This window comes from Crassostrea angulata, chromosome 8 (genome assembly GCF_025612915.1).
Source record: "Crassostrea angulata isolate pt1a10 chromosome 8, ASM2561291v2, whole genome shotgun sequence".
Taxonomy (NCBI): domain Eukaryota; kingdom Metazoa; phylum Mollusca; class Bivalvia; order Ostreida; family Ostreidae; genus Magallana; species Magallana angulata.
In genome coordinates, this window is record NC_069118.1 from 35,648,498 (window position 1) to 35,673,857 (window position 25,360).

General features: G+C 34.0%; 1 protein-coding gene and 1 pseudogene across 6 annotated transcripts in view; one reads left to right on the top strand and one right to left on the bottom strand.

Annotated features, from left to right (window-relative positions):
* LOC128158169 (plexin-B-like) overlaps window positions 1–25,360 on the top strand; it is a 342,553-nt gene that overhangs the window by 177,450 nt on the left and 139,743 nt on the right. For all 6 annotated transcript variants that reach the window (XM_052820921.1, XM_052820923.1, XM_052820920.1 and 3 more), the window contains one exon: window positions 20,067–20,160. In XM_052820921.1, coding sequence (XP_052676881.1) covers window positions 20,067–20,160 — 94 coding nt within the window. The remainder of the gene's footprint in view (window positions 1–20,066; window positions 20,161–25,360) is intronic.
* Window positions 5,302–10,048, bottom strand: LOC128158172 (uncharacterized; annotated as a pseudogene).

The following is a 25,360-nucleotide window of genomic DNA, read 5'->3' on the forward strand; positions in this document are numbered from 1 at the left end:
TGCATCATAATGTCATAAGAAGATATTTTGTATTTTCCTGTTTCATGGGGTCAGAACAATCCCATAGGGTCATGGCCTACATTGTATTTGATTCATTATCATACATTAAGAAAGAAAGACCCCTTCCATCCTATTATAACTCATATAAAAATGATAAGTCTCTACACTTACTTATAGATGTAATTAATACACAAATTTAATACAAATTTTTATAGGGTCAATATGGGGTCAACTCAATAGTGTAAGTCTGACAAATGACAAAATAACTTTTGCAATTAAAATGACAGAAACTTTACACAATTCATGCAATAGGATAGGAAACGATGATAATTAGCTTATTTAAATATTAAAAGATGATGATACATTATGCTAGCAAAGGGAGATCACTTATTTAGAAAGTGAAAGTATACTTACATGTACATACCGGTGTCTCATAATATTGTGCTACTATAATACTCACTATACATGTATTATGCTTACCTATATTGGTCAACATCATAATGATAATCCAATTAGAGCATAATATGAATCCCTTTAGCTGATCATCACAAAAGAAATGTTTATGCATGTTAACTAATCCTTTTCTGCATATGAAAAACACATACATGTATGTATACACCACGTGAAACCCATCTAATTAAAGAGCTGGGTAAAACTAGTACCGGCTATTGAGACCTGTAGACCTGTGTTGCATATGTAACTTCAGACAAAGATCAGTTATTTGTAACAATAAACATGCATGTATTTTTATGACCTATTCTTCAAAACCCCTTGCACTATTTTATTAGGTAAATAACAGCTTTAAGGTGGTGCAGGACATCTGCATATTGTGATGTATACTTGGAGTCAGAGGTGTATTTTTAGTAAATTTACTATTAATATTGTGACGGTCAGACCGGTTCTAATACCGGCGCCAGATAGCTCAGTTGGTAGAGCTCCTGACTAGAGATTCAGGGGGCCCGTGTTTGAATCCCGGTCTGGTCCGTCACAATATTAATAGTAAATTTACTAAAAATACACCTCTGACTCCAATGCTCTTACAGACATGTAATTGCTCTAACCCATTGTGCTTCAATGTAAGGTAACATTATTTTGGGGGAAAATATTATATTTATACTTTTATTATTGTTTATTTCAATAGGAAGTATACATCACAATATTCAGATGTCCTGCACCACCTTAAAGCTGTTTTTTACCTAATAAAATAGTGCAAGATGAATTTTCATGGGGGGGGGGGTCTGGACCCCTCACTCCCATCCCTTTTCTAAATCCGTGCACATGATTATGTACATGTATAGGCACACAGAAGCAAATCTAAAGCCGGCAACAACCACTGTGAAGAGGGGGCATAATTTATAGTTATATTAGACCAGTATACTTTCTATGACATGAAATGTTAAGATTATGGATTAACTTTAAATTCACATGCAAACAATTCAACCCCAAATTGCACATAAAGTGCTGCTCATGTGTATTATTATATGGGAAGGGATATCATCCTTTAGTTATGAAAATTATGATTTTTAAATGTATTACTGGAACTTGCATGTGGCCTTCATTTTTAAGGTCAGACGACATGTTCCTTAATTTTATATAACATTTTCCAGAATGGTTTATGGTTAATGGTTTATTAATTACTACTACTCAGACAAGCTTTCTTGCAAAAAATTAGGATACCTTACCAGGCATTTCTGCAAAATACTAGAGAATGCAATTTCCTATACTGGCACTGTACCAGTTATCGGCTAAAATTTAACGTTTTCTATTCGTAATTCCTTATTTCTTGGGAATTTTTGATAAAACTTGATATACTTTAAAAAGTGAAATCCTTATTTATCAATCTGTTAGTTTATATCATTATTTAGAACCAAAAAGATCTTGTTTTGTGCTTTTTAGCACGCCCCGAATTTGCCGAGTTGTTACGATTTACTGTACCAGTTATCGGCTGCGTGATAATAACATAGTAAAATCCGTGTTCATGTTGATTTTAAACTCCGCTAAATGTAGTTTGAATTATGCCCCTTGTGGGGTCAGACTAAAGTAGTCGGGGTCATGATACATTATAAACAAAACTCATAAAATTATTCGTTTATTATCTTACGGTAATGCAGCAAATCGTAGACTATTCAATACATAATTGTGCAATCAGGCGTTCAATTGCGCTACGAATCTCTCGGAAATTTGTGAATTCCTTTTGTTTATAATGTTAAATGTATTGATATTATATGTCAAATCAGAGAAGGGATATAATAACGTATCACAAAGAGGTAATATTCTATTTTTAACTTATTACGTCATTTCCCCCACTGCTGAAAGTGCAAAGATGTAAAATCGGCGGTAAACATTGATCGTTTAAGCTCATGTATAAAACATATTCAAGAAAGTTTTCAAGCAAACTTACTTTACTTTATTAAAAAAAGACGACTGAATTAAAAAATCTTGGATTGTCGCGTGCTATAAACCCGAACTCTCAGTTTAGCCGATAACTGGTCTTAGCCGATAACTGGTTCAGTACCAGTATAATCTTCTTGAAAATACACTTGAACTGCTGATATAAAAATAAATAAATAATACAGCACATTGAAATTCACTATATTGGGCCTGGCTTTGAACTCACAACCTCTAAAACCTATGCTCCTGGAAGAGATCAGCCACGGCTCTAGGCATATAACCATATACAAGTAAATTTTAATCATTTTAAAAATCATTTTAAAAAGAATAATTTTTATTGGAACTATTTATTACGAGGAGATACAAAAAAGATGGGCAGGTCTATTCGCCGGAATGGGGATGGAATAGACGTAGTGACATGTATGAAAAGGTTGATAACTTTTGTTAGGTATAAGCTATAATCTTATGTGCGTGGTACTACTTTAGAAAACTTAGAATCACTGTGTAAATCTGATCGTAATTCTTCAACTACTGTCAATGTAAGCTTTAATAATTGTAATTTGAACATAAATGTCGACGGCTCTGATGATCATGTACCTTTTGTTCCAGATATTGAAATCGTGGAAACTAGTCCCGAAATGAGTGAAACGTATTCAAAAGGTGTCCATAATTCAAATTTATCACAGACATGTTTGACTTAATTGACTGTTGCGAATAATGGTGTAACTTTTGTCAAAAATCAGAAGGCTTTCATCGTTATCGGTAATAATATAAAAAAATATGCAGTAACATTATTTCCCGGAATTAAAGAAAACAATTAATCTTAACGAGGCCGAGTACAGAACGAGTACGCACGCTTTCGCGCAGCGTTTCATTTGTATTGTGACGTCATCTTTTTGCTTAGTTGACGCCATGGCGTTATAGTTTCAACTGCAGATATTCAGCGAAAATTGTAGAAAATGTCTCGTTTGATGCGTAAAAATAATGTTATATTGTGGAATAAACATAAATATCTCGAAGTATAAGCTATATTAGGGCTCGGGTCGAAAACATGAAAAGGGTTCAGCAAGCCTAGCCCTCTGTCACGTTTTCTTAACCCGCCTAAATATAGCTTAATTCATATATTTCAAGACAGTAACCATGTATTTTATATTAATGACCCTTAATATGTGATGTTATATATTTTTTTATTACTTAAATATGTCTGAATGTTTTAATAATACTAAGAAGATCACCTTTTCCGCCTTTCTCAAATAAAAAATAGCCATTATCTGACGAATCTGGGAAATTGGGCATACAAAAATCAACTTTGATAAGACCCCTGGAACAAACCAGGAGGTAAAAGTTTTTTTTTATTTGACAATTTGATGCCTTTTAGCAATAACTTTAATATGTAGAACAGAAAAAGAAATCCCTAGGGCAGAAGTTTTGAAAAAATGTAAAAATTATGCAAAATTGATACATTTCAAGCAAAATCCCATAGGGTCCTATGTTAAAGACGAACAAACTTTGAGATGACCCCCTAAACAAACGGTGTGGTAAATGTCTTATTTTTTAATCTTAAAATAATAATTATATCAGTAGAAATTCATGTAAAACGTTTCATCCAAAAATCTAGGGCAGAACAAATTAGACCCGGCCTCGTTAAGCAGTTGTCGAAGAGTTTGAATTAGTTTGAAACGTAATGATAAAAAATCCGGTTAGAAAAATGTGTTGTCTTATTGAAATTTGTTGTTTTGATAAACTCTCTATGTTTTTTTTTGCTCACCTGAGTTGAAAGCTCAAGTGAGCTTTTCTGATCACATTTTGTCTGTCGTCCGTCTGTCCGTCCTTAAACTTTTCACATTTTCAACATCTTCTCAAGAACTACTGGGCCATTTTCAACCAGACTTGGCACAAATCATCTTTAGGCATAGGGGATTCAAAGTTGTGAAAATTTAGGGCCACACCATTTTTCAGGTAGTGTAGATTCAAAGTTGTGACAATCATGACCCCCAGGGGTAGGGTGGGGCCACAATGGGGGGTCGAAGTTTTACATAGGAATATATAGAGTAAATCTTTAAAAATCTTCTTCTCAGAAACTAATCAGCCAGGAAAGCTGAAACTTGTATGGAAGTATCCTCAGGTAGTGTAGATTCAAAGCTGTCAAAATAATAATCCCCAGGTGTAGGGTGGGGCCAGAATGGGGGGTTGAAGTTTTAAATAGGAATATATAGAGTAAATTTTTAAAAATCTTCTGATGAGAAACTAATTAACCAGGAAAGCTGAAACTTGTGTGGAAGCATTCTCAGGTAGTGTAGATTCAAAGTTGTGAAACTTATGATCTCTTGGGGTAGGGTAGGGCCACAGTGGGGGGGGGGGGGGGGGTGTTAAAGTTTTACATAAGAATATTATAGAGTAAATCTTAAAAATCTTCTTCTAAGAAACTAATCAGCCAGATGATTCTTTATAATTGTTAAGACTTTGGCTTCACAAGAAGGTTCAGAGTTTCATGTAGCTTTGTATCCCATATACTTGTATAAACAATCATTAAGGATCTTTTTGAGAACTGCAATACTCAACATGTGATATGACTATAAAATCATCCCGCTAGAAAAGGGACAAATGATTTTAAACATAAGAATATCCAGGGGGATAATGGATTTTATTTATACATGATCTACATGTATTTTTTTACATTGTCCAGATAGTTTGTATTATGACTCCATTAAGCTGATTTTATCATACCTATTGTTCCTCAGGTGAGCGATGAGGCCCTTGGGCCTCTTGTTTTACATGTGTTGTTCATACCTTCCTGTAGTACGGCTTCTTTACCTGAGTGATACCTGAGTGCATCTAATAAAATTTGTAAATTTTTTAGTGTAAAATTTTCATTTATACACTTACAAGTAACAAAGATAAAGATTAAGATAAGGTTCCACTTTTATATACCATAAACACTCCATCAGAAAATCACAAATACATACATTGCATCAACTTGTACATACATGGTAAAATATACCTGCATCATAAACAATAAACATATCTTTGGCATCTTGGGGGCTACTCATTTCAACCATCAAAATAACAACCTCTAACATCTGCAGGCAATTTAACTCCGGGCTGATCCCAGGAGTAGGACAAATGCCTGGGGCTGATCCCAGCAGGCAGCATAAAACTCTGGGTTTATACCGTAGATTTGACGCATTGCTCAAACTGAGAGGAGCAAGACAACCCATATCAACTACAATCTAAACTAAATACCAAACTATTGATTGTTCAAAACAATTATCTACATGCTACACCAGCCTAGTCTAGTTAACCAACCAAATTACCTATATGTTATATAAGATTATAATAACTATTTCAAATGTCACTAGAATTGACCTTGGGGGCAGAATTCCCCAAGGAATGACCACCAAATGAGCGAATAAAATGAGTGAAGCCCCCAAGCAAAGGAAAAGGTTAATTAAGTATTTGACATATAGTTATGGTGTAATAAAGTATTACACTGTTGTACAATGATGAAACAAGAAAAAAAAAAATACAAATAAAATACATATATATTCCTATTGTTCCACTAACTATAAGATGACAAGCTTGATGGCGTAAAGCATTTAGTATGACCAGCTATGTCTATTACACAGTACATGGTGACGCATTGCACATGTTGTTTTGAGCGTTTTTGATTATTTGACGATCGGTACGAATGTATCTCACATAGCAATCAGATGACCATCTGCCTAGTTCTTTGATGACATGATCTTCAACGCCAGCTGCTGCCGCTGTAGTTGCTGCTCCGATGCGGAATGAATGACCCGAATAGTTCTGCTCACGAAAACTGCTTCTGCGCAAGAGTTCCCTAAGATGTTGAATGAATTTGTCTCTAGTTATGGGCAGGCAACGGTGTTCACTTTCAATAAACAATGGTGAAGATTGGTCACAAGCAGACAACTTTCGTGATTCCAGATACACAAGCATATTATGTACAGGTTTAAAATATACATTTTCAAAAATTGTGATATCTACGCCTTTAGAGAACGGATCTGTTTTAGAATTCCGTAATCTTAATACCAAAGTGTTGTTCCCATCATGAAAACTAACATCTTCTATTCTAACAAAATCTACAGAAGAAGCATTCTTACATGTAATTTCTCCACATCGAAGGAATCCAAAGAAGGCACATAAGAACATGCATTTTAACATCGAGTCAAAAAACGGAGAAAAAGCTCCGTTATCTAGCATTCAAAATCTGTACTGTTATAGGTAGACGCTTTACAACTTGATTTGTCTGGGATTTTTTAACACCTCTAAGAACATAATGCAAGCGATGACAATTATGTAATACATCACCTAAACCTGCTACAATGTAATAATAACGAATGCCAGCCAGATACAGTGTCATCGTTTCGTACTTCAGCTTTAGAAATGATTTACAATGAGATATAAAGTAAACAAGTGTGGTCTCAGTAATAGAGGGTAATGATGTTCTATAACAAACTACGCCATTCATACACATAAAGGTAATGAAACACTGCAAAGCTGAACTGTAAGTCTGTTTCTTAGAAGTACTCAGAGAAGCATCTAAGAGTTCTGTCACTTGCTGGTCTAGACTGTCAACATCATAGAGTGATGGATACAAGGAGTTGGATTCGCCTCTGCTCCAAGAAGTAGAGTCCGGAATTTCTCCATCTGGTAACGAGAAAGTGTGTCAGCTATACAGTTTTTGTGACCTTCAATATGTTTGGCATGTAAAGCATAGTGATTTTTTGCAGCATGAAACGTTAGTGTTCTCATTAATTTCATGATACTAGGAACTTTAGAGCGTCCTTTCTTAATTATTTCAACTGTTGCCATATTGTCACAATGAAATAGTAGACGTTTCCTGTTCCAATTATGTCCCCACAGAAGACAAGCCATTACTATTGGGTAAAGTTCAAAGAAAGCCTTTGATGTTTTTTCCTGCAATATTTCTACGGGGAAATCTCCTTGAAACCATTGGTTTTCATATGATCCTCCATATGAAATAGGAGTCGCATCAGTAAATAACTGCATATCTGCTGCCTCTGTTATGTTGTCATCAATAAAGAAAGACACACCATTCCAAGATCTTAGAAATTTGAGCCACATGCTCAAGTCCGCTCTACACATACCATCAATTTTGATATGGTAATGCAATGGTTCAACGGTAGTGGACAAGGCAATAAGATGAGAAATAAATGAGCGACCTGGTAATATAACTCTGCATGCAAAGTTCAAGTGACCTAGTAAACTCAAGAGCTCTCTTTTAGTACATGATTTCTTGTACTGAAATGTTTCTAGCAGTTCTGTTATTCTGGTAAGTTTCTCTCTAGGTAATCTTGTTTCCATCTTTGCTGAATTTAAGTAGAGTCCAAGATATTCAATTTCATTACAGGGACCTTCTGTCTTTTTTGATGATAAAGGAATACCTAGTTCTTTAAAGATATTGAGAAATCTGTGCATAACTTCGAATGCGTCTCCCCATGGAGGTACCACTACCAGAAAATCATCTAAGAGATGCAGAACGTTGGAGATATCGAATACATTTTTCGCAATCCAGCAAACTGCTGTTGATAGATAGTCAAAGATCTTTGGACTTGAACGACTTCCGAACACTAATCTTTTGTAAAAATAATAATTGTCTTTCCACTTGATTCCATGAAACGGCCACAACTCCTCTAGAATGGGTATATTCTTGAAGGCATCAGTTATGTCTGTCTTAATAAGAAAAGATCCCAAGCCCAAGTGTTTTATGAGGCTAACTGCATCATCAATCTTCACGTAAGTCAAGGAAAATTCTTGTTTGTCTATCAAGTTGTTTAAACTCGGAATATCTTCGTTATCATGGGGAGCCGACATATCCACAATAAGACGTTTCTTCTTTGAATATTTCCCTTCGGCTACACCAATAGGGTTTATTCTATAGTTTTTAAAAGGTATGTCTCTAAACGGTCCCAAAAGATATCCTTTGTTAACTTCCTGTTGAATGAGGTCTCCAACACATTCTGAGTGTTTTTCAGCTGATCTTAAGTTTTTACATTCAAATGGTGTTTCTGGAATTGTCTGAAAACCGGTGTGAAAACCAAACTGCAAACCATTAATTAAATATGACACAAATTCTTTATCTGGATGATCTTTAAGCCACAAATGTAGTATGTCTATGTTGACAGGAGTATTCACAGAGCTCATGTAGTTGCCAACTACTTTGGATGGGTCGGAGGCCCCAAGTGTTGGGGCCAGTTGCCGTTTTTTGCTAAGGTACAATTCTGCCGAGCATGTTCACCTCTACAATCTAAACAAATATGAGCATTTCTACATCTAGATAGCTGGCATCCTCTTGTGCCATTAAAGTTGTTGCAGATCTCCTTTCCTGCATGATACAGTCTTTTCCTGCCATAGGAATCGACTTCTCTCTCCAATTGCAATTTTTCTGTTTTCTGCGTGGCAGCCATAGCACAGAAATTTGTAAGATGAAGAGTGCTATGACAGTGTGTACAAGACTGTGCTTTCGCATTGGCAAAGATATTGCAGAATAGTATATTGTTTCTGACAGACCAATCCACCATGATATTGTTAAATCTTAAATGAGAAGCTGCCATCAAACTAAACTGTCTATGATATTCATAGAATCCTTTTCCAGGGTATCTGGTTGCCATGTCGATGATGTCCCTCTCATAGAGATCCAGTTCGACTCGTCTCTGCGGGTATGCTTCACACATCACATTTTTATATATGCCAAACGCTTGGATGAATTCTCCAAGCGAGAGTGATCTTTGTAACCGATAATCATTTTTTTGCTCTGATTGCGGTTTGTCCTCTGTGGGCACATAATAAGGAATAAGAATTGAAGCTAAGTTTATGTCTTTACCTGCCGTGATTTGTTGCCTTAAATGTGGAGAAATTGTTTCAACTAATGGAAGCGACTCAGCCGAGAACCCAAATCTCGTCCTTTTGTACGAAGGTGCTGGTTGTTGGTTCGCAATTCCAGTTGTTGTAGCACTAGGTTCACTCACTGATGAAGACATAGCTGCCATGGCTGAGGACAGAGTAAAGTTGGACGTATTGTTTACGTCGTTCGATGACGAATTCGCTTGGTTAGTCTGACCGCCCAATTGAATGTTATGATTAATTTCTGTGCTGACCGATGAACTCGTAGTGTGGGTGTTCATGGAATTCACACGCGATGTCAGATTTATCACGTTTTGCTGCAGACTCTGTACTGTAGACGAAAGCTTCGACACTAAGTCTATCATCACTCGCTGATCGCCGCCATTATTGTTTTGAACTGGGGCATCTTGGGAAGGCGCACCATGCGCGTCCGGCGGGGATCCTGGTCTATTAATAGAATTCTCTTCCACCAACCGAATCAAATGGTATCGTTTTGCATTGCTTGGATAAATAATGCAGCGGTTATTCAAAGCTTGTTTTAAACGAGAAGTTGTCCAATTTCCTGGCAAATCCGGGTCGTAGGCATAAGGCGAATGCCTCGTTCGTTTAGGTCCCATATTTTTTGGTACTGTAGAAGTCAGTCAGAACAAGTTCCTGAATTAGGTAATAGTTAAACACACATGTCGAATAACGATGATCAAAACACTAGGACATCACATCAACGAATCATCCGACAGTAAATTCACTTGAAATGAAAGTTATGTTCAATATTAGGAAGACAATATGTAGCTCTCAAACTCAAAGCGTTCACGCTGAAACATCTGTATCAATACCAGACTCCCCCCTCTAGGCATCAATGCCCCTGGCTGCTCTCCCCTGATTGGTCAATTCAATACTGATACTAAACACGTCTCAAATTACATGATAACACATTGTCTTAATTACATGTATGTACCTGAATATTTTACTACGAATAGATAGCAGCAGGAATTAACTGGTGTATAAATAATAATTTAATCTACAATTAAATTTCAATTTCGGTCAAGGTTTTGAGCATTTAAATCTAGTTTAATAAATAAAACTATATATTATCTGAAAGGTGTATACTTAAGAATGAAAAAAAAAATCCTGACCGAATGGAAATATAATAACCAATGGTTTTTATGATACAGGTGATTATGTAATTAAAAGATGACTGCACAATTACAGCATTCTTTTTTAATGAAAAATTTTCATTTCTGTCAAGGTTTTGGATACTAAATCAAAAGATATCATTTTAAATTTTCACATTTTATAGGTCTGGTTGTTGTGATCATCAAAATTGTGTCTGAATGAAAAAATATCGAACATTTTTTGAAATATAAGTGTTTTATGAAGTCGACTTCGTCATTCCGGCACTTGATTTTTGCGACCATAGCTCATTTAGTCAAGGTTTTATATATCAAACATGTAACTACCAATTAGTTTTTACATATTTCGATAGCCCGTATCTATAGATTAAAAAATCTGAAAACCGAATGGTGATAGCTTATACCTAACACAAGTTATCGACCTTACATGTCATCACATGTCATTCCATCGCCATTCCGGTGATAAGTTCTCACCAAAAAAGATGCTCGCGGAACATGTCATCTGACCTTAATTAGACTGGTACAAAACAGTGTTATTTAGGGGCAAACACTTGGTGTGGGTATTACTGTCTTCTGACAGCATCTAGTTTTCTGTTTCACCTTCTTTAGTACAAAGAGTGTTCACCATGTTTGCTAATTTGTCATCAGCATTCTTTCCATTTTTATCTGACAAAAACCATTCTGGAATATCATTGTGTACTTCTTAATCTTGATCAACCGATTCCTTATCATTCATGTGTTTAATTGGTATAGTTACGTTTCAATCAAATGTTGCTTTCTTCTGTTGATAATATTATTTATGAACACATTGAATCAGTTTATCTTGTTTTCTACGAGTGATTTTGTTAAAGAAATGGTAATTTCATACTTTGCATTATAGGACTCGAGCTTTGTTTACTTAAACAATAAAATGCTTTCTTTGGTGATTCATTCGGGATATGAAGGTAGTGACATTGCAGAAAAAATGCGGGTTATGTTATTTTTTTCTGCAATGATCGCTACCTTCATAACCCGAATGAACATCATAGAAAGCATTTTATTGTTTATATTAACATCTTTCTTTTAGCTAATTGATAAATTGATTATGAAAAGTAAATAAAATTTACTAAATTACTGTTAATGTACGTAAGTACGTTAGCTAAAAGAAACAGCCAAATCGTCTCCTTTGAGACTTTGATTCCGACATCGTCATGATTATTTTGTGCAGTCCGTGATTTTTCCTAGGTCGTTGTAGGTTTGGACCAATCGATAAACAGGGCATGTCAATTTCAGACCTGTCAATATCTTGTCAGTTTCAGCCGCTGTAGATTTCGACCAATCGATAAACAGGGTGTATAGATATCAGTCTGGCTGTTTTTATAGAGCTATGAATTAACTATAAGTTTCCGTAAGAAATAGAAGGAATAATACTTGTTGGATGTAAATATATAACAATGAATTCTTACCTGTGTATCTCCATTATAACTTGACTTCTAACATTCAAATTTTGGCCAATCATTCAAATTGCGCAAGCAAACCATTTTATACATAAAAAATAAATAATAAAGTCAACTGCTTTAAAGTCAATTCCTTTCATTTGGCTGTTGACATAAAAGAAACGTGTTACCTTGCAATGAAATGAAATGCTCAAAGTTTGATTGACAGGTTCAGCCAGTTAGCCAATGTCCAATGTTATGTTTGGTATTTTTACACAATCTTATTGTGTAAGAAATGCATGCTTATTACAACATCACAGCATCATTTATAATTGATTTGGAATTTTGTTCTATAAAAGTCATATTTTGTTATATTAACTGTAAAAAGCATGTTGATGTATTGTGTATTTCACTATTATATCAGTATGGAAACATCATAGACTTTGTCGGCAGTCTCCATTTAAAACTGACTTATCCTTTTGTTTGTTGAACAAGAATACAATTTTGATTAAAGGATATAATACAATGTACAGGGTACTATATTGTTTTCTATGAGTTAAAGGTTTGGAATAAATTCTGATGAAACATTTCACATGGTTCTCGCTCGCTTTGCTCCTAACGCTTTACACACCTGATGTGACCCACAATTTACGACTTTGTTGTAACAGTAACAATATTTTTCCGTGCAAACTTTTTGCTGAATAAAAAAAATCAACAATTTCGATTTTTAAATCTAAAATAACAAGTTCTCAATCATAAAGAAATAGAAAACAGTAAGATATCCTTGTTATGGGAATATGTGTTAGATTATGATTGTGACGGCAGAAGCAAAAATTGCGTGACATCATCATGGTATTTGTAAAAAGAAAATTCTCAAAAGTACAAAAAAAACATTTTTGATAAAGGGAATAAATTTATTTCAAAACTCTATTTTTATTAAAATATGTTGGCAATTTTTATTTGATAAATATCAATCATAATTATACATGTTTTTCGTAGAAAAAAAGATAGTATTTTACCGTGCATGATTGCAGCATTAGAGTTACTTCCCCATAGTGATTTGGCGGGAAAAAAATATTTTTTTAGAAACTACATACCTTTACTTATCAAATGAGTACATAGAATACGAGGGTCAATCAAAAAATACGAAGACAGTGTGGCTGTCTATCATATATTTTTCATGAAAGTCATACTTAACAGATTAATCTGTGCACAAACATTTATGTTATTGATATGCGAAGTTTTAGTCCATTTGATGAAACGGTATTTTTGTTACCCCTTTTTAAAAACAACATGTTTTGTCACCACGGTGCACGGTAACGTTCAAAACATGACGTCAAGATTAAACATGCACAGTTTATAGATAAACCCAATCTTTATATCGCGCTTTATAGTCTCTTGTGCCTTTCTCCCTACAATTTAAAATGGCACTGAACTACTTAACATCTTATTTGCACACATTTGTTCGAGAATCATACGTTAGTTCTTCAAAGTTTTCATTTTCTAACCGTGTATATGTATCTCTTAGTTTACTGTAAGGATAACCCTAAACGTCTGTTGATGTTACTTATTTTTGACCAAATATTTACAGATATTAGAAAGGTTGAGATTTCAAACGTGTATGGGTACGTGTACGTGAACTAGGGGAATCACCTAAATTTTTCGCGTATTACGTCATCAGTTTTTGTGACGACATGGTTTCTACACGTTCTCTAAACTTGTAGAGTGTCGTCTACACGTAAGTACAAACTTTACAACAAATAGAATCTTATTGATGAATGAATGTATTCTTGTCATACATTATATAGATTTTTAAACTTCATTTGCATGAAAATTGATAAGAAATTTACCATTTATTTGGAATTAACTAAATAAATTCATGTCACAAAACTGCATCGATTTATGTACAAATTTATATCCTACAAGTTAAGAAATCTCAACTGATAAATTACAAAAATGTGTACGTGTAGTTTTAACACACAAACACGTACCCGTACACGTTTAAAATCTCAACCTCTCTATTGTACTCTCTTTTGTACTGTTTTATATTCTGATCAATATACAACTACCACCACCCCCACAAAATTTATTACAGTTAACACAAACTTGCAAATAATTGTTGACTTATTTTTTGCACCATTTAGGATTTTTTACAGCTTGTATCAGCTTAATTTCCTGAATTAAATCCATTTTGTTAGTACTTCTCGTTGCGCCATGACGTTCGGCGACGTCGATGTTTTCAGTCAATTCTAAAGAGGACTTTCCGTCTTCAGTTACTATAATCTGTCCCAAGATATTCTGGATTCACATTTGGCTTAATTGCTGACATAACACAAATTTTGACCGTGCGCCGTGACCTCATTTTTGCAGGATTAGATTCTAAATTATTCTTAGAAATAAAGGAATTTTTTTTTAAATTTTTTTTATTGGGTTTTTCATTTCACAACATATGTACATTAATACAGTCGCACCTGCTGTTACGGCCACCTTTAATCAGCGGCCACTCACCATAAGCGGCCAGTTTTAATCCCGCCCGTTTAGTTTTATACTATATTTTAACTGATTTAAGCGGCCACCTGTCTAACGCACTGTTTTTAGGTCCCGTGGCTTCAACATGCCTGTTTTCAACGGCCATTTTGTCTGTTTTGTCACATGACTTTTGAATCTGACATGTGACCCCGTATCGAAAGAAGCCAAACTTCGAAAGCTGATAATGAGTTAATGACAAATAATTGAGTGTGTTATTTGAAGTCTGCTGAGATTTAATGTGATAATTGATTATCATAACACCTGTTTTGTGTTGTTTATATATCGACACGTACTTATATACTTCATTACAAAGTCATTGTATATGGCCAGTCTTGCGCGGAACAGCTTAACATGTGCAGCAATTATTAGCCGGTAATATGCACTTTTTTCCTAGAAAATTTCTTTGAGATAATAAAACGGGTTCTTAAAATATATAAGAATGGAATTTTGATACTTTTTTAAAAGGTAAAACATCAGCTATCGTAGTTCAGCATATACCCTTTGTTCGGAAACGCTACTTCTGTTTGTTTACGGCATTTAATCCCTTGAAAATTATCATTTGGGCGTATTTAGCAGAACATGTTTTGTTCTTAATCCCTTGATAGATAAATGGAATGAAAACGGCCATTTAAAATTAATATAAACTGTTTATTTAGCAATCCGATCTGTGCATTCACCATCTCTGTGTACGCCGCCATTACAGATGCTATTAATAAATCTGTGCAATAGAGCCAAAATGAAAGTACTCGATGTTTTTTTCTATTAATTTGAAACCTGGAATAAGAGGCCACCTGTCTTTAGCGGCCAGTTTGGCCTTGTCCCACAGGTGGCCGCTTAAAACAGGTGCGACTGTATAACATAATAGGTGATTGGAACATTTATATAAACATATTACGTAGTCTTTAGACTATTTCTACTTAATAGTACAGTTTTGTATATTTCATATGAAGTGAAGCTGATTTTGAGAGAGAGAGAGAGAGAGAGAGGAGAGAGAGAGAGAGAGAGATTATGCAGGTGGCTTACAATACAAGTATAGACTATGCTATACTGAAAACAAATAAAATGATATGAGGGTTCACAGCGATCAAAAAAACAAAAAACAGAAAAATTAAACTTATCTCTAATTACAATTTTTCACAGATATTCTGCCAGTGGCTTTCGTATTCCTTATAATTACATCTTTTCAGCAGCAAATATTTTTCAGTTAAGATTCTTTCTGTTATGACCTTTTTCAGGGCATGTACATTTGGTGTCGGATTACTTTTATATTTACATGAAAAAATATATTGCTTCATGGTGAATAAGAGCTATCAGGTTAAAAAATTTATAACTTTCTTTATTTTTATATTTTCCAAAAAGAACTGATTGAATATCAGATGTAATCGAGATTTCAAACTGTGTAAAAATCCACTCTTCAACATCACACCACAATTCTTTTACTATATTACATTCATAAAATAAATGACTAATACTTTCTCCATCTTTTTACAAAAGGTGCAAACAGCAGATTCTGCTTTTTTTATATTAAAAAGATAGAAGATTATTATGGACAATTGGTCCATATTGTAATGTGTTTTGTAGGTTTGGTAAGTGTATATCTTGTGTATGCAGTCTGGTTGTAACTGCAGTTCTTAAACTTGCATACTCTATGAAATTTGTCTTTGGATTAATGTGTTTCCAATTCATCAAAGTTTCTAAATGTTCCATCTATATTAAGCAGATCACTAACAAAAATAAATTCTTTATTAACATAACTTTTGATAAATATTGATTTATTGTCTATGGTGATTTTGGGATTATGCCATATATTATCATTTATAATTTGGGGTTTACTAAGTGGCGTTTGTTCAATTATTTTTAACCAGCTGAGGAGCACTTCTTTCCAAAAAGAATTTTCTAAATTTTTACATAGAAGGTGCGAATAATCAGGACCATTTCTCCATATTTTCAAAATTGATTCTAAAAGCTTTACCCATTTTGTATCAGTTTTAATTAAGTCTTCTCATCCAAGTAGCTTTGAGTGCTGTGATAAAATTTCCATAATTAACCATTTTGAGACCCCCATGATTATAATCTTGTATGATTGTACTTTTCTTTACTTTATGGACTTTACAGCCCCATAGGAAATGAAAAATATCATGTTCAAAAGTTTTTAGGTATTAAGTTTTTGGGTTGGGTAATGCTTAAGTATCAAATGATTTAGCTTTGGTATTATTAGTGTCTTGATTATCGTAATTCGACCAATTGGTGTTAATTTTCTTAACTTCCACTGATTTATCAATCTTCTAATTTCAGACAATTTTGGTAAATAATTTAATTCTTCCATTTCATCTAATGTAACTGAAAATTTGATACCTAGAAGCTCAAAATTTAAATTGTTCCAACTAAGTTTCCATCGTGAATGATGAAATACATCCTTTGAAAATGTTTTGCTACCAATCCAAACCATTTTTGTTTTAATTTGTAAAATTTATTTTTAACCATGATACTTGTACGAAAAAGTCTAAAACCCTAAGAATGCCATCATATGATTGTGGTGTACCATCCATTATAATTGATGTGTTGTCTGCATATTGAGATATTTTGTATTCTTCCCCATCAATATTTATACCTTTGATGTCTTTTTCATTTCTTATTAATATTCCTAAAATCTCAGCGCAGAGAAGAAAGAGATATGGAGATATTGGGTCACCTTGTCTACAGCCCCTTTCTGGATAAAAGTATTCTGAAATTATACAATTTTGAATCACACATGCCTTAATTCCATTATAAAATGGTTTTATCCAATTTTTGAAGGAGGGTCCAAAATTAAAATAGTCTAGTGTTTTTGAGATAAAACTCCATGAGATGGTGTCAAAAGCCTTTTCGAAATCAATTAACATTAAAAGGCCGGGTATATTGTAATGCTCTGTATAATACATAAGGTCATATATAAGTCTTATATTTTCCCCAATAAATCTTAAATTCCCTTAAAAAATCCAGTCTGATCATTATTTATCAATTTATCTAGAACAGTTTTCATGTGTTCAGCTAAGCTTCCTGAAGCTAGCTTGTAAATAACATTCAGTAAGGTAATGGGACGCCAATTTTTCAGAAATTGTTTAGGTTTTCCAGATTTGGGAATGCATGTAATTACACCTAGTTTATTTATTTCTGAAAAGTTTCCTATTTGAAAAGAGTGGTTTATTGCTCTTGTGATAAATATTCCTAAGTCTCTCCAGAAGAATTTAAAGAACTCACTTGTAAAACCATCAGGGCCAGGACTTTTGTCATTTTTTTATTTTCTTAAGGAAATTCAGAATTTCTATATCAGTTAAAGGACCTTCAAGGGTATTTGACTCTTCTCTATTAAAGCTATACAAGCTATAATTTGCGTCAATTTTGAATGACAGTGAAAACGCATGTGTTTGTCTACTTATAAAAGTTATCCTTAATCTGTAAATTACAAGGGTGAATTCCATCTCGTTACAAAGATATAGATTTTTAATTGTTTATTTTCCTGCCAGGAAAATATACCTTTTCATGAATATTGATGAAGGAAGAGCAAAGCGACCTCATTGCGCATGTCCGCGGAGAACTAGGTGGTCGTTATTGTTTGCCTAATTAAATATCCAACTTGATTTTTATTATGCTTAACAGTTGTTAATTTGAAATACATACATGTATAATGAGTAAAATACGCTTGCCATTCACGATACCCTTACTTCTGCATTAACACTTATAGGATCTATAAATAACACATAGGGGAAAAACACAGGTCTACGTCATTTTTTTAAAGGAAGTATTCATATCTACTCACAGGCTTGTATTTTTTTCTTTTGTTTGTACTCGTATATTGGACAAATTTATGCTTTACTGAAAATATCCTTTCCTTTGTGAAACTATCACAATTATGAAGATGTTGACCCTTCACCAGTTTTGGTATGATAGGCTAAATTTAGCTGTCGATATCACGTGATATATTGATATTCACGAGGAGGCATTACTTTCCTGGCAGGAAAATAAATATTTTTTATTGTTTAATATTTGATATATTTGTTACGTGATCGAATTGAGCATTATAATTAACAGAATAAAGGTAACTTTTATTAGTAATCAAACACATACATTTTCCCCTTTATTCAAAATTGACGCAAATCATAGCGTGTAAGTTTAGGACACTTAATTTTTTTTTAACTTTTCATGGAAACTTTCTTCATTTATAATTTCTCTTTTCTTATACAAGTGTTCATATTGAAAACGATTTAGTTTCTTTTAATATTTTCATTTGATCAAAAATAACCGACCCATCATCTTTTTCAATATTCTTATATATTATATAATACAAGGTTCTTTGTTTGAAGCAGCCATATTGAATGCATAATAAATGGGTTAATCTGACAGAGATGAATTTGTTTGTTGTGCAACAGTTTACGAGCAAAGGAATCTTTGAAACATGCAAAAGATATTGGTGGTGATTTTGTGAAGTAAATTGAGGTTAAATATTTCAATGAATTGTCATTTTTACTTGTGATGGTGGTTTGAGCTTGTTTTGATTTTTGTTCCATTTTTATTAAATATGCGTAACATCAAGAACTATCGCCTCTATTTTGGAATTTTAAATGAAATCAAACAGATTTTGGTAAAACAGACAGCTGATTGCTTACTGTAAATTCCTTATTATACGCGAGTACTTAATTCCACGACTTTGCTGTTTTGCCTCAAATCGCGAGAATATAAAATTGCGACCATTAATGTTTGTTAGAATTTTATACAGCTCAAAAGTGTCTGAAAATTAAAAGCGAGATTTTTAAATGAGCGATAACTGCTTCTCGCAATTTCACGCGGATATTAATTCCTCACATTTAATAAGGAATTTACAGTATTTTTGCAAAATGAGCAAAGTCTGGTACAAGATTAACTTAGTAACTAGGCTGTAAAAACAATACTCATTCTATTTTTAATTTTTAATTATTCAGTGTAAACTCTGCGTAATGGTTCACTTATTTAATGTAGTAGTAATGTGTATTGTTAAGATGCTCAGCATTTTCAGTCTAAACTGAGATTATTTTTGGTGATAGAAATATGTAGGTATATATGTGATTCATTTTTGAAAATAAATTGTGCTCTTTCTTTGTTTCAGTGCATTTTCCCTCTGTTTTAATTGTTTTCAGTATTCTATTTACTATAGTCTGTCTTGAGTCTTTGCTTCCATCACTTTTTGAAGATTATTAGTAAAAATACACATACCTGTAAAAGAAATACTGTTGAAATAGATAAAAGGGAAAATATCCAAGATATCTTCATTGACACATTATCATTTTTCACTCATAAAAATTCACAGAAACGAAATCTTTCTTATGGAGATTTTTAATGGGAAACGTTCACATGTTTTCACCATTTGGAACTCACTAGGAATACCTTGCACAAGTTTTTAACGTTAACACCTTGGCTATTTTAGGCAGCTGCAATGCAAAATCCCCATAGACTTTCTTTTGCGGTTGTGTTAATTGAAGTCTGAAGTGGTAGGGGGGCGTTTCAAAACATAATCTTGACATTTCTCAAATTAATGGATGAACGTAGGTTGAGCACAAAGGTATTTAAGAAATATCAAGCAAAAGGTGGTAGAAGCAAAAACTCAGGACAGAGTATATTCGTATCTGAGTGTCGAATGATTTGAATCATAAGCAAGATAGAGAGCTTTTTGCACAATATCTTGTATCTCTATCTGTAGAATTCGCTGTATTACGGGGAGTCGGAGTGGAAAAGGCATTGGTCCAATTAAACTACTTGCAGTCACACTACACCAGTGGAGTTTTGCCTACAAGGTACACATACATTTGAACTTTAACTTAAAATTGACACCCCGAGAAAACCATTGTCAACCGACGCGAAGCGGAGGTTGACAATGGTTTTCGAGGGGTGTCAATATCAACTGTTATCTTCCCAAACAGGCACTATTTATTTTGTTATACTGAATGTCTTAATTTTTAAGAACATTTTACTGCTTTTATATAGGAATAACGTGAATTCTACAGCGAACCGTACGCGCATAATTTTCGCGAATGTAACATTTTTTAATGTTACCCGTTGCTAAGTGCGTTGCTAACGCTGAGGGTAATAGAAAATATTATTAACTGCGTCTTAACCAATCAGATTTCAGTATTTAACATGAAAGTATAACAATGTTCAATACCTTGGTGATTTATACCACATAGAAGCTTAAGTTACTGAAATGTATTGCTGTTGAATATTGAAGGCACCACTGAAAACAAAATTGAGTTTTATGTGATCAGTGGTATTTTGTCTATGGAATTTACAACAGTGCTTTTAGCTCACCTGAGCAGTTCACTTTTTGTACAGTGTCCATCTGTCTGTCGGTCTGTTTGTTTGTCTGTCAATCCATTTGTCCATCTGTCTGTCCATCCATCTGTCTGTAAACTGTACATCTGATACCCATGGATCTAAAATAAGCATACACATATGGAGGGTAATCATGTTAAAAAATCCAGACATATAAACTAGTAAATCCGAATATGCAATCATGTTGGTGTGTGAGTCTGAGAATAAAAGTGTGTTATTCTGATTGTGTAACCTATAAAACTCTGACATAAACACAGGTAAGATTTGACTCAGTTCCTATGATGCACATTTTGCAGCTTTATTGTTTTTATTAGTTAATTAAACCTTCAACTTTGCACACTTTCAATCTGGTTTCTGCATTTGTATCTTCAGGCTCAGCAATAGCACATCTAACATGTTACAAATTGAAAAATGTAAAGTGTACAAGTTTGTCGTATTTTGACATGACCTTATATGGCAACTGCCTTGCTGCGGGAAAATTCACTAGGTGTACCCTATATGCAATATTTTGCCAAAAAATGACAAAGTTTTCACCTGCATTATAAGCTTATTTCCCTTTTTATTGCGGACAATGTAAAATGAAACACTTTTAAAAATAATTTATACACATTTTAATTTCACGACAGTTAACTTTATCTTTGGAATTTTTTTTGGGGGGGGGGAAAAAGGGGCGTGGTCACTTCTAATGTCCCTTATTAATCAAGATCTCAAAACCAATGTCTTTACATAGTTTGTTTTTCTTATTGATAACTTTGCAACACAGTTTTTTAATTGACCAGCTGGCCGACCTTGTGTAATTTTTCGCGGGGGGGGGGGGGGGGGGGTTCTTGCCCAACTTTGTGGTAGTGATAAGGAGGCTTTTGGAGATATTTTCTTTATACTGCCGAGCTCTAAACTTTAACAATTTGTTGCATGTACCCTAATAAAAATGCGTGTACATCTATATACATGTATAGTCAAACAAAGTCATTTTATTTAATTTTTTCTAGTTCTAAGAAGATATCTGAAGCCGATCAAATTTCTCATTGGCATCTTACATCAGAGACATACATGTTTATATAACAGTCTATACATCCCTGCTTTCATACATACTCTTGATAAAATGTACACTAAGCTCATGATTTATTTTTCCGAAAAAATAATACTTCTTAAGAAAATTATAACGTTGTTAATCATAGATAATATGATTATAGGCCTACCTAATATTTTTAGCTCAAGTGAGCTATTCTGATCACATTTTGTCCGTCGTCCGTCTGTCTGTTAACTTTTTACATTTTGAACTAAAACTGCTTGGCCAATTTCAACCAAGTTTGGTAAAAAGCATCTTTATGGGAAGACGAACATAAATTGCTGAAATGAAAGTCCAATCTTTATTCAAAGCAGAGAAAACCTCAAAACTGTAGAAAAAGGGAGGTGCATTTTTAAAAATCTTCTTCTCAAGAACTACTGAGTCAAATTCAATGTAATTTAGCATAAATGAATCCTTATGGGAAGGGAAATTTAAATTGCAAAAATTAAGGGCTAATTCTAGATCTGTTTCAAATTTGAGTAATTTACGAAAATACTAATAAGACAGAGAGAATGGGGGTCAATCAGTTTAACTAAGGGCTCGATATTTCATATATCGAAAACCAGTTTAGAGGACCAGTCTATGTTAGAAGCAGCCATCTTGAACAGAGATGAATTTGCTTGTTGTGCAACTGTTTACGTGCGAAGGGAATATTTGAAACATCCAAAATATATTTGAGCGGTTTATGTGAAGTAAATTGTGGTTAAATATTTCAATGCGTTGACATTTTCATTTGTGACGGTGGTTTTAGCTTGTTTTGATTTTCCGTTTAGCATGTTTAGTTTCTTTTTATTTTGACTTAATCGTCTTTATTCTAGAATTTAAATTTTATGTACGTGTAACGTTAGACCGGTAAATCAAACGGCTGATTGTTTACATGTACCTGCGCAAAAACTGATGCCCTATAACAACATATTATTAAATACTATTCATTCTCTTGGTACATGTTATTCGGTACAATCTCTACGACATGCCTGCCAATACATTGATTTGAATTATAGCTCTTTAACATATACCAGACATGATATTTTTCCACTTTAAAGCGGAAATCCGCTATCCGGATTTATAATTTCCGCTCCAATTTTTCGAATCTGCTTTTTAATAGTAATCCGGATTTTTTTTCGTAATTGATTTGAGTTTTAATATCTTCTTAAAACTTCCTATATTTGTATGTGTTCTGGTTGTTCATTGGTTGAATAATTGTCTTCCAGTTGACTTTATCCAATCATGAGTAGCCAAAAAAGTAAGACTGGGACATTGTCAAAACATTAAAAAATTTTAAAGAACTTCAGTGAGTGTTTTTTTGTTGTAATTTATTTCTGCAAAGAAGGACTATAAGTAGACATTTTCATGTTGATTTTAACCATTTAAAATTCAAATATGTGCTTCTAAAATTCAGTTCTCCAGGGGTTTTAAATGATAAAATAGCCATATTTGGCTGGGGCCCTTCGGCCCCCTGGACCCCCAGCTTTTTTTCTTTCTTTGAAATCATGTCTGATATACAGTACCGATCAGACCCAACCTAACAGAAAGAAAAACCCAACTATTAATAAACCCTGGATTTTTTTCTGGTTTTACTCTAGGTTTACTTCTGGCTTACTTGAGTGGACCCAAAGTAAACCCAGAGTGGACACAGAGAGTAAACTCCGATCAGAAGTACACCCTGGAAAACAGACACTAACTGTGTATTCGGAATACACAAGGGGCAGGAATTACAGGCAGTTAGGATTGTAAGATAAATTATGGGTCTGTTTCACACTTCAGTGCGTACAGTTGACCAAAAAACCAATTTCCAAGTAAATCCCAAGTACACCCAAAGTAAACCCTGAGTGCACCCAAATTTTCTAAAAGTAAACCCAGAGTAAACCAAAAGTAAACCCAGGGTTTTGTTGGGGTTTACTCTGGAGTTAGGTTGTGTCTGATCGGTACTGTATGACAACATTTTTTCAGTTAAGTTTATTCATCAGTCAAGTGAGTAAGGATATGAAACGTCATACGAAATGATTTCATGCCTGGTAAAGGACAATCATTTATAATGGAGAAGGCCAATTAAATGTTAATTTGAGGAACTGAGTGCATTCATACTGGTGCATTGAGGTACACTTTTCTTCTTTCACATATAGGATTTTTTAAAAATAAAGTACAGTTAGTAGTGGAGGGAGAAAATGTACCTTTATGCTCTCATATATTTTAATCGTTTTATAAAATGATTGGAAGGGGGGGGGGGGCTAAAATAAAGGGAACTGGAAGTTAACCGTGTACCCAAACTGAAAATTTAGTTATTTATATTGCAAATGATCTTATTTTTAGTAAAAATGGTATTCCATAAAGGTAACTATGTCAAAGATTAAGGATGTGCAAAAATAAGTGTAAAATTCGGATATTCATTTTTGGTGAATCTACCAAGGGGCCATATGGCAAAATATCCTTTGAACGCCCATATCAAGCCATATCAAGCCAGTGTTGCTCAGGTGAGCGATGTGGCCCATTGGGCTTCTTGTTAGCTCACCTGAGCTGAAAGCTCAAGTGAGCTATTCTGATCACTTTTTGTCTGTCGTCCGTCCGTCCGTCCGTCCGTCTGTCCGTCTGTCTGTCCGTCTGTAAACTTTTTACATTTTGAACTTCTTCTCTAAAACCGCTTATCCAATTTCAACCAAATTTGGCACAAAGCATCCTTATGGGAGGGCGAATATAAATTGCAGAAATAAAAGTCCGATCTGTATTCAAAGCGGAGAAAACCTTGAAAATGTAGAAAAAGGGGGGTGCATTTTTAAAAATCTTCTTCTCAAGAACTAGTGATTCCAATTCAACGTAGTTTAGCATAAATTATCCTTATGGGAAGGAAAATATAAATTGCAAAAATAAAGGTCTAATTCTGTTTCAAATCTGAGTTATTACGAAAATAATAATAAAGGAAAGGCGTATTTCAATCAGTTTAATAGCCTCGGATTCGGCATCCGGTAAAATGGGTAGACAAAACTTGGCCTGGGCAAAACAAAAGATAAGCAGTTATTAATCTGCCAATCTCATTAAAATTTCAGGATATTTGATGGACCAGTATATTTGTATTTGCTGTAATTATTGCTGCAAAATAATGCGTATTTGGAATTGACGATTGCCGATCTGCCCCGGCTTTTATTTTGCCACGGCCCGGTTTTGCTTACCCATTTTACCAAGACTCGTATTCCATACTTCTAAAACGAGGTTCTTTGTTGAAAGCAGCCATGACATTATACGAAAAAGGGTCGATCTGACTATGATGAATTTGCTTGTTGTGCAACAGTTCGCGTATGAAGGGAAATTTTTGAAACATGAAAAATATATTGGTGCCGATTTTGTGAAGTAAATTGAGGCTAAATATTTCAATGCGTTGACAGTTTTCACACATGACGTTGATGTTAGCTTGTTCTGATTTTCGTTTCGTTTTCATTATTTATGCTTTGTAACCTGGAAACTGTCGTCTGTATTTCGTGATTTTTACGTATCAAATCAAACAGGGACTTCGGTAAATCAAACAGTTACGTTAACTGTTTACCTGCGCAAATCAAGCAAAATCTGATGTAGGAGTACTGAAATACAATTCATTCTATCGGTAA